At 41.4% G+C, this 11,532-nt stretch overlaps 1 protein-coding gene across 1 annotated transcript in view; it reads left to right on the top strand.

Annotated features, from left to right (window-relative positions):
- The first annotated feature begins 8,889 nt into the window (after positions 1-8,889).
- Positions 8,890-11,532, top strand: part of LOC137437802 (tyrosine-protein kinase Tec) — a 107,481-nt gene continuing 104,838 nt past the window's right edge. Inside the window, exon 1 of the mRNA XM_078768615.1 lies at positions 8,890-9,443. Coding sequence (XP_078624741.1) covers positions 9,207-9,443 — 237 coding nt within the window. The 5' untranslated portion in view covers positions 8,890-9,206. The remainder of the gene's footprint in view (positions 9,444-11,532) is intronic.

The following is an 11,532-nucleotide window of genomic DNA, read 5'->3' as shown; positions in this document are numbered from 1 at the left end:
TTTGAGATATCATGTTCACAAACAAACAATGTTCACATGTTAGCAAAGTCATGGAATCCATCATTGCTTCAGATATGAAATCTTTCCTCTTCTCCAATGGCTTGATCTCTGATCATCAATTTGGTTTCAGACCTGGTCACTCTACTCTGGACATGCTGCTTCTGCTTTCTCAACAATGGATGGAGGTCCTCAATGCCAAACAGGAAATTAGAACTGTCTCCCTTGACATATCACGTGCCTTCGATACGGTCTGGCATCCCGCTCTGCTCACCAAACTCTCCTCTTTTGGTATCCATGGAAATCTCCACGCATGGCTGGCGGACTTCCTCTCTAGTCGTAGTCAACGTGTAGCCCTGAATGGGTTTCTCTAATCTCTTCTTCCTGTTCAGGCTGGAGTTCCCCAAGGCAGTGTTCTGGGCCCTGTGCTTTTTCTGGTCTTCATCAATGATCTCTCTGACTCTCTTGAAAATCCTCTCTATCTCTTTGCTGATGACTCTACTCTCTGTCGCTCCATTCTTCATCCCTCAGATCGGCAGTCTGCAGCCTCCTCACTCTCTGCAGACCTGGACAAAATCACAGAATGGGCAAACAAGTGGAACATGTCTTTCAATCCTGACAAATCTCACACTCTTACTATGTCTCTCCGAAAAGATCGACTGGACAACCCTCCCATCCACTTTCTGAATAATCCTCTCCAATAAGTTCTGTCACTCAAGCTTTTGGGTCTCACTATCTGCCATGATCTTTCCTGGGAAAACCACATTTCAAATCTGGCCTCCAAAGCCAGTCGCCGACTGGGCATCCTCCGTCGTGCGAAGTCCTTCCTTGGCACACCTGAGCTCCTCACCACATACAAGGCTTTCATCCGCAGCTCAATGGAGTACTGCTCTCCCCTCTGGGCTGGTGCTCCTGCCTCACACCTAGCTCGTCTTCACGCTGTTGAAACCAAAGCGTTCAGAATCATTGGAATCTCCCGCGATGAAGCTAACTCCAAGGGCCTCTCACTCACTCACCGCAGGCAGGTTGGTGGTCTTTCCGTCTTCTACCGACTCCTCTCTGGCCTTGCCCCCCCAGCTCTCTCTGGGCTCTGTCCCGCAAATATTCCCTCAAACAGGTCGCACAAGATCTGCCTGCAACCCTCTTATGGTTAAACTGCCAAAATCAAGACTCTCTGCTCACCTTCACTCCTTCATTACTCTTTTCTCCCGCCTCTGGAACAAACTCCCTCACTCTCTTCAATCCCACTCCACCCTCCAAGTCTTTAAAACAGCTGTTCACCACCATCTCTTGTCTTCCCCCATCCAAAACCTTGATCTTTTCTACCCCCGCTAATTTCACCCCAATTCCACTTTTTTGAAATACCAACTTCTGTCCTGGAAGTCCTTGTGTTTTATACTTCTCCCACCCCTCCCCCCCCCCTTCCCACGCCTCCTCCCCCCAAGACCTCTCCCTCCCACACATCTCCCTGCTCTTAAATGTTGTGTGCTCTCAAGTGTTTGTGTGTTTCCCCTTCTCTTGTCTTCCGCTCCCTATTTTTATTTTTTTTGTTTGTCTGGTTGATTTGTTTGTTAAGTAAATGTCAGCTCTTTCACGAGCGTCGATTCAGTATACAAAAAACAAACAAACAAACAAACATACAAATAGATAGACAGATAAACAAACGGACAAACAGACAAACGAACAAATATACAAACAGATAGACAGACAAGCAAACAGGCAGACAGACAAACAGATAAACAGACAAATAAACGAACAAACATACAAACAGATAGACAGACAAGCAAACAGACAAACAGATAAACAGACAAACAAATGGACAGACAGACAAACAGACAGACAGACATACAAACAAACATACAAACAGATAGACAGACAAACAAACGGACAGACAGACAAACGAACAAATATACAAACAGATAGACAGACAGACAAAGGAACAGACAAACGAACAGATGAGCGGACAGAGAAACGAACGAACGAACAAACAAACGGACAAACAAACGGACAGACAGACAGACAGACAAACGAACAGAGAAACGAACGGATGAACGGACAGAGAAACGAACAAACAAACGGACGGACAGACAGGAGTGAAAACATAATCTCCACTCACCCTCGGTGGCAGAGGTAACGATAACAATAATAAAATGGTTTATTCAATTTCCGGTATCGGACCACCATGTCCAATTTCACGTGAATCGCATCATAAAATAAAATTAAGCAAAATAATTGATCATTATTAAAAATAAAAAAAATTCAGATAATTTTGCGTTGGGGGACACCAGCCTGGACAAGGAGACGAGATGAGAGGATCTTGTCGAGAGACATGTGCTGATGTGCTGATACAAGAGAGTGGATGAAGTCAGCAAGCAGTGAAGAGGAGGTCACCTTGGATATCACAAGCTGAGAATTTGGAGAGCGAAGCAGGCCACTGGGAGCATCCTCATTTTAAAAGGGAGAATCCTCCTAAGCATGATACAATGTGACGTGATGTGATCCCATTGAAGTGACTTCACCAGCATTTCCTCTCCTTGGTCTGATTCCTCTGTCTATGAATGTGCTTTCTGTCTCTGGTGTCATCCTCCTTTTATATGCGGTGTTGCAAACACTCCCCTCACCCCTCAAGGTCCGATCACACAGTTGCCCATGGCTCCAAGGCCATACCTTGTCAAGGCTCCAAGGCCATCATGCAACTTAGGCCGGAAGTCCCATTTTAACTTTAATATCTTATTTCCTGGCTACAAGTCTAAATCTGCATAAACGGTGCAATGGATGTCTCATTAGGGTGGCCGTGTGGCTGGTACCCCCCTATTGGTCACGACCCTTGCAGCAAGTGTTGGTGTGCCACAGGGATCAATGGGCATCATTACCGTGCAGAGGTGCTATTTAATATAAGATCAAATCGGACAGCTTGCGAGTTAAACTCCTGGGGGTCAGTGGGACTAAAAGCTAAAACAAAGGTGGTTCTGTGTGACTGTCTTTGGAAGACTGCAACTAAAGCTGGAAGTTTCATTTTTACTGTGGGACTCTATAGTGTGTGACACGCACACATGTTCATCCCCTTGTTGCCATCCATATGTCGTTCCACTTCCTCAATGTCAATGTTTTCCCTTTTACCTTATATCACCTCATTCGCCATGAGCTCATATTTCGTGTAGAAAAGAAAGACAATTCACTCTTATATATGCATTCACATACAGATAAATAGTAGGCATACTTTCCACAATTACCAAAGCAACCTTTAATGACGAATAGATCTCTCAACTACAACTTTAAAAAAATAGATGGTATTCATAGAATACTGACCCTGCGCAGTCAACTTGTTGCGAGCCAACTCTTCTGTTTTTGAACATTTTTTTTCTTTGATCCAATATGGCTGCCAGACCACGTGAGCGATGACATCATAAATTTTATATTCTCTATTATAATTGTTGCATAGATCACGCTCAATACATTTCAAACCGAACAGACTAAGCTTTGTCCGTGTCGAATTATGAGGTCATAATTATGGCACCAATGACATCATCGTTAACACCTATCCCGCCCCCCAACCCCCCATATGGAGTTCTTTACAATGAGCCACGTTTCAATTTTTCCAAGCAGCGGTTTTGGAGATATAGAGGTGCAACATTTTTCGGTTTTTCCAAGATGGCACCTGTACCACATGACCTATGACGTCATGATTATCATTAAATATTCTAAAGGAGGAGGCGCTCCTATGGTGAGCAATTCGCGTCCATCAGATCAACAGTTGCTGAAAAAAAATTCATAATGATCGTATGGATAAGTGTTGTACTTGTCGAATTATGACGTCATAACGAAGGCACCGATGACATCCTCATTAACATATCTTATTCCCCATGGGAAGTCGGTGAAATGAGCCTGGTCTCAATTTTTTCCATGGAGTGGTTTTAGAGATATAGAGGTGCGAAGTGTTTCCAAGATGGCGCCCGTACCACGTGACGTACAGTCACGTGAAAAAGTAAGTACACCCCATGTAAAGTTTTGACTTTTTCAACATATTTCAACATACAGCTATTTGATCTTCATTTCAACAATATTGATAGATAAAGGTGACATAATATAACAAATATCATGAAACATTTACATTTTGTAGTCCATTGTATAATTTAAATAAACATAAATGCAAATTTCGCATGTGGAAAAAGTAAGTACACCCTTGGCTCTAATAGGTGGTATTGCCCCCTTTGGCAGAAACAACCTCAAGTAGGCGTTTCTTATAACTGTCTACCAGTCTCTGACATCGACTGGGAGAAATTTTTGCCCACTCCTCCATGCAGAATTCTTTCAGCTGTGCGATGTTTGAGGGGTTTCTTGCATGCACAGCTCGTTTCAAATCCCCCCACAACATCTCGATGGGGTTTAGATCCGGGCTTTGACTTGGCCATTCCAGAACCCTCCATTTCTTTCTTTTCATCCATTCCTTGGTGGATTTACTGGTATGTTTAGGGTCATTGTCATGTTGCAAGGTCCACCTTCAGTTGAGCTTCAACTTTCCGACAGATGGCCTCACATTATCCTCAGGCACCCTCTGATACAATGAAGAATTCATAGTGGATTATATGATGGTGAGCTGCCCAGGCCCTGATGCAGCAAAGCTGCCCCAAACCTTAATATTTCCACCACCATGCTTTACAGTTGGTATCAGGTTCTTGTGGTCAAATGCTGTCTTTGGTTTTCGCCAAACATGTCTTCTGGTACTGTGGCCAAATAGCTCTACCTTTGACTCCTCTGTCCAGAGCACATTATTCCAGAAGTGCTGGTCTTTGCCTAGGTGTTCATTGGCAAACTTTAGTCTTGCTCTGATGTTCTTTCTAGAGAGCAAAGGTTTCCTCCTGGCACACCTCCCATGTAGATCAAATTTGTGCAGCCTATTTCTAATGGTAGACTCGTGCACTTTGACATCAACAGTGGCAAGAGCTACCTGGAGGTCCCGTGATGACATTCAGGGGTTCTTAGAGACTTCTTTCAGCATCTTGCGGTCTGCTCTCGGGCTGAACTTGCTGGGGCGGCCTGGCCTGAACAAGTTGGCAGTTGTTTGGAATCTTCTCCACTTGTAGATGATCTTCCGTACAGTCGAATGATTGATTTCAAATTGTTTGGAGATCTTTTTAAATCCCTTCCCGGACTCGTAGGCATCTATAACCTTCTTTCTGAAGGCCTCAGAGAGCTCTTTTGATCTAGGCATGGTGACGCCGCACACTTCAACAACAAAGAGCAAACCAAACGAAATGTCTGAGGTTTAAATAAGACAGGTTCCTCCAAGATCCTCTCTGACGATGTTCTAATCATTTGCACCTGAGCTGGTGCACCTGATTCTAATTTTAGGTATTTGAAGTCGTGATAAATGTAGGGGTGTACTTACTTTTTCCACATGTGAAATTTGCATTGATGTTTATTTAAATTATACAATGGACTACAAAATGTAAATGTTTCATGATATTTGTTATATTATATCACCTTTATCTATCAATATTGTTGAAATGAAGATCAAATAGCTGTATGTTGAATTATGTTGAAAAGGTCAAAACTTTACATGGGGTGTACTTACTTTTTCACGTGACTGTATGACGTAATAATAATCATTAAAATATTCTACAGGAGGAGGCCCTCCTATGGTGAAAATTTCATGTCAATCGGACCAACGGTTGCCGAGAAAATGAATTTTTAAAATGCAGACACGTACGGCACACGGCACACGGCACATGTACGTACGTAACTGAATGCTTCATCCTGATTTTCGCTTCGCGAGCACAGGGTAATGAATGCTCCAAAATTTGTTTTCTTATCAACATTGAGATATTTGTTCTTTCGGGCTCAAGAAGAGAAACCAGGATTGTTATGCCAGGAAGAGACATTGAGGATAAACTATCAATGTCTATAAAATACTCCAATGGCTCAGCGTCTCAAACAGCCACTGACAGTGTAGCCTCGCATTGGTCTGCTCGTGGCAGGGTTGTTATCACTAATGGGTGTAGAGGTGAAAGACAAATCACTGGCACCTTTAAACAGTTACTTTGGGCAGGTGGGGCTCATTAGCCTTGGTAGGCAGCTCATCTCGGAGAGGGAAACTCTGAATCCAAATCTGCTGCTGCCTTGTAATTCCGATTTTGAAACCAAATGCTAAGACTTTAACGGGGTAAAGGTGGCAATCCTTTTTAGAGAAGGTGGCCTTTGCATTCATTTATCCATGGGCCACCCTTGGGCAAGGTGTACCCTCATTTTAGCCTCCCCATCAGGGATCAGCGTTACGAGAAGCCAAATAAGCAGGAGAGAGATGACCAGTTATGGCTGCCTGGCCTTGGAGCAAGGCAGAGGATTATCTTATGGAGACCAATGGCTAGTATAGACACTGCCCAGGAGAAAGTAATGGCAAATCACTTCCGTACATGCCAAGAAAACAATCATTATCAATAATCTAAGAGACAACGCTATGGTGCCAGATGATGAGTCCCAATTACATATTGGATCACAGAATTGGTTCACCAATCAAAAGCTAGAAGCTGATTGTTTTTTTTACTCAGCACCATCCCTACACACACCACTGTGTGTGGTACAGAATGAGGTGTTTTTATGGCCGCCAGAGTGCAAATCCTGCCACCAACCTCCTTGAGGGAGGATCCAGTACCCTGGTACTCATTTCGCCGATGACAGGCTGAGTCAACCCCACCTGGTATGAATTCAACAGCTGAACAGGATTTGAACTCAGGGCCTTAGGATCTCAAGCCCACCACCCTGACCATTCGGCCAACACCAGGTCTGGGATATAAGTTAGGCAATGATGGGTTAATATCAGTGAGGTTGAAAGGACATCCTGCGAACATGACCATCATTCAGATATATGCTCCAACTTCTGCAGCAGATGAAGGAAATGTGGAGGAGTTTTTTTTTTTTTTTTTTTTTTTTTTTTTTTGTATACAAGATCGAGGCTCGTGAAAGAGCAAAGGAGAACTTGTGGAACAGGAACTTGTGGAACAGTTTCCCAAAGTAGCCATTTTTTATTATTATGGGAGGGTGGAATGCAAAAAATTGGAGAGGCGGGAGCACCAGGGATTGCAGGTAAGTCCAGGCTTGGTATCCAAAATGAGCAGGGTCAGTCACTAAGTCACTGCTAGAGTTAGTGAGAGCCCAAGGTCTGAAATTGGCATTTACACAAAATCCTTGTAATTGACGTTCTCGATGTGTGCCCCTCCATGGTTCAGACAGGCAATAATCCTGACTCCAAACTTCTGTCCAACTTTCCTGTAGGTCTCATGTGGCACTGCCTGGAGGTAGTCTGACACCTCCTGCTTCAGATCATCCAGTGTGGCAGGGTGTCACTGAGGAACCTGTCATCCTGTCACTGAGCCAATTGCACATATCAAGTCTCCTCATGTCATCTTGACTCAGTTTATGCCTAATAGAGATGATGTTTGGGAAAAGCATCAGTTACTTAGTGAAGATACGCCAGACTGATGTTGGTTTGATGCCCAGCTCCTGGGAGCGCCGGTGGTGAGACTTCTTGGGACTGTTCACTGCAGAATCCCGCATGGCGTCGATGTTGGCTTGACTCTTGGTTACTGAGGCTGGCCTGCCAATGTTGCCCTTGCTCTGGTCATGCACTGTAGCGTTGTGCTCAAAATGTTTCACAATCTGTTAAATGGCACAATTTGTGGGTCCATCGCGTGTTCTGAGGTCGTATTCCCAGCAGAACCTCCGGCGGGTGTCTACATATGATTTAGTCTCATACCACAGAGCCACCACTTTTGTCTTCTGCTCCACTGTCAATGGCATAGTTGAGCTAAAAATCCCAGGGAATAAATACCACGATAACACCACCAAACCCTGAGAAGGAAAACGGTACAGGTCGAAAAACAAAGAAATGGAAGGAAGTCAAAGTTGTATCAATCTTTTTGAAACAACCTGTATATGCAGGTATTTCAACTTGTAGTCTAGTGTAGTCATATGGGTGGAAGGCAGCAGTAGTAAGGAATGGGATTATCGTTAGAGGTTGATGCCGTTCACAGGGAGGAAGATAGCAGTAGAGGAGGGGGTGAAGCCAGGAAGGGTAGTGTTTGTGGATTTCTGGGGAGGAAAGGAGATCTCATGGTAGGATAACGAGGGTGGCAGAGTTTGGCTGCTAAGAGTGCTGTAGTGCGAAGATTGGTACACGTGGTGGGTCAATTCCTGTTAAAATTATTTGCTTATCAACATCGAACACTTTGTTCTTTGAGGTTCCGTAAGAAAACAGCCGTACACATTTTTGTTGTACTTTTTGAGTTTGCCAGAATGCAATTCACCCAAATTTTAAACAATGTTAGATAATTTTAAATAAATGTTTTAAATAATGCTAAAAGATGGTCTTTGTGATCAAAGCAATACTTATGATCTTATTTTTAGTTTGTTATTTTTCATCAAAACCTGTTTTCGTTATTGTTTTGTCGTGCCACCTTTGGAATTAAAATTTCAAAGTTTGTAACATTCCTGAAAACAATTGCACAGGAGTTCAATCACATGTGTTAAAGTGATTGCAAAAAATAAAAATAAACTGATAAATAGCTGCAAACTATTGGAAATAAGATAAGAAAGCAAGTGGGACTTCAATTGTTTCATGCATGAGCTTGGAACTGTGGTGAAAGTTACATGTGGTTGCAGAGAGGAGCCAAAACAAAGCAATTTTTCATAACATGTGAACATCAAAAGTTCATAACTTGGATGTTTTGGTGGGGGGTGGGAGGGGGAGCAAGAAGGGGGTTCCTGGCAAATTTGATTTTGATTGACTGCAAGTTTGTTGGCATTTATGGAAAAGTAGTGCAAGTTTCCTTTTCAGTAAAATGCAATTGCCCAACTTTTGTAGCTCTTCAAGTTCCCTTTCCAAGCCACTTCCTTGAGTGAACGGTGGGGCGGAAAGCATCGGGTACGCCAACGCACACGGAGTCCGGCAAGGCCAGAGTCGGCAGAGTTATGGACACGATAGGCAAGGAAAGTGTTTGGTATCTGGGAAAACAGCAGAAACAAGTATGAAATGCAGAAGTTTATAAATAATAGGGAATGTTGACGGACTATAATAGTTGACATGTTAACGGAAGTGGTCTAAGAAAAGCTGGCCAGACAGATATTCCATAGTGGAAAACAACATATCTGGTTTGAAAGAGTCACCTGCGTATTTGGTACATTTTCTTCAACAATTGTGCACAGTCGTAAGTATGTCCTGCTTTTCTCCAAACGACCATCCTCCTGGCTGGTCGACCATGCCTGGGAGTCAGGGCTCCGTGCAGCTGAGCAAGTCATGCCGGCACCCTCTTCAGGAAGGCCTGTTGTCTGAGATTCTGGTGAAACGATCGCAGCAACGGCGGATAATATCACCCCTCAACTACAAGGAGAGATTCTTCATTCTTACCAAGTCAGCACTTTCCTACCACGAATGCAACATGGCCACACAGGTATGGGTTTTGTACATAGAGGAAGTAGATGGAACATAAACTTGATGCTTTATGTCCATCTGCTCACTCAATTCCATAACTTTGTCAAGGCTAACGTTTCAAATTCATTCTTACAGCTTTGTCATATTTAAATAACCTCGAATATTTTATGATTAATGCAACTTTCACGTAAGAGAAAATGTGTATTTGGCAAAAAGAAAAATATGTGATAGAAGAATAATGAACATTGGCAATTAAGATAAAGTAGGAAGTTGGTAGTATTAGAAATTTGTCATCCCAATTAGTCATTCATTTCATCGTGAAAAACGAAGACGAAAGACTTATTTGGATGAAATTTTGGAACGCTCAACATGTTATTTATTTGTTTATTTCAGTTTAATTTAGGGAGAGATTATAATATGTCCTGAGAAAGTGAAAAAGTAACAGTATCTAATATCTATCCTTTTAAACCATAAAGTTTGCTTTAACTTTCCACAAATTGTTACTTTTTAAAACTTTTACTGTTATTTTAGTAAACTTGCAGCTGCTGGTCATCAATGCTGGATTGATTGAATGAAATCATCAATGCTGGATTGATTGAATGAAATCATCAATGCTGGATTGATTGAATGAAATCATCAATGCTGGATTGATTGAATGAAATCATCAATGCTGGATTGATTGAATGAAATCATCAATGCTGGATTGATTGAATGAAATCATCAATGCTGGTTTGATTGAATGAAATCATCAATGCTGGATTGATTGAATGAAATCATCAATGCTGGTTTGATTGAATGAAATCATCAATGCTGGATTGATTGAATGAAATCATCAATGCTGGATTGATTGAATGAAATCATCAATGCTGGATTGATTGAATGAAATCATCAATGCTGGATTGATTGAATGAAATCATCAATGCTGGATTGATTGAATGAAATCATCAATGCTGGATTGATTGAATGAAATCATCAATGCTGGATTGATTGAATGAAATCATCAATGCTGGATTGATTGAATGAAATCATCAATGCTGGATTGATTGAATGAAATCATCAATGCTGGATTGATTGAATGAAATCATCAATGCTGGATTGATTGAATGAAATCATCAATGCTGGATTGATTGAATGAAATCATCAATGCTGGTTTGATTGAATGAAATCATCAATGCTGGATTGATTGAATGAAATCATCAATGCTGGTTTGATTGAATGAAATCATCAATGCTGGATTGATTGAATGAAATCATCAATGCTGGTTTGATTGAATGAAATCATCAATGCTGGATTGATTGAATGAAATCATCAATGCTGGATTGATTGAATGAAATCATCAATGCTGGATTGATTGAATGAAATCATCAATGCTGGATTGATTGAATGAAATCATCAATGCTGGATTGATTGAATGAAATCATCAATGCTGGATTGATTGAATGAAATCATCAATGCTGGATTGATTGAATGAAATCATCAATGCTGGATTGATTGAATGAAATCATCAATGCTGGATTGATTGAATGAAATCATCAATGCTGGATTGATTGAATGAAATCATCAATGCTGGATTGATTGAATGAAATCATCAATGCTGGATTGATTGAATGAAATCATCAATGCTGGTTTGATTGAATGAAATCATCAATGCTGGATTGATTGAATGAAATCATCAATGCTGGTTTGATTGAATGAAATCATCAATGCTGGATTGATTGAATGAAATCATCAATGCTGGTTTGATTGAATGAAATCATCAATGCTGGATTGATTGAATGAAATCATCAATGCTGGATTGATTGAATGAAATCATCAATGCTGGATTGATTGAATGAAATCATCAATGCTGGATTGATTGAATGAAATCATCAATGCTGGATTGATTGAATGAAATCATCAATGCTGGTTTGATTGAATGAAATCATCAATGCTGGATTGATTGAATGAAATCATCAATGCTGGATTGATTGAATGAAATCATCAATGCTGGATTGATTGAATGAAATCATCAATGCTGGATTGATTGAATGAAATCATCAATGCTGGATTGATTGAATGAAATCATCAATGCTGGATTGATTGAATGAAATCATCAATGCTGGATTGAT

Source organism: Myxine glutinosa, assembly GCF_964187855.1.
Source record: "Myxine glutinosa chromosome 12 unlocalized genomic scaffold, kmMyxGlut1.1 SUPER_12_unloc_1, whole genome shotgun sequence".
Classification (NCBI taxonomy): Eukaryota; Metazoa; Chordata; class Myxini; order Myxiniformes; family Myxinidae; genus Myxine; species Myxine glutinosa.
Note: the sequence above shows the minus strand (reverse complement) of the source record. Positions and strands in the feature narration are given on the sequence as shown.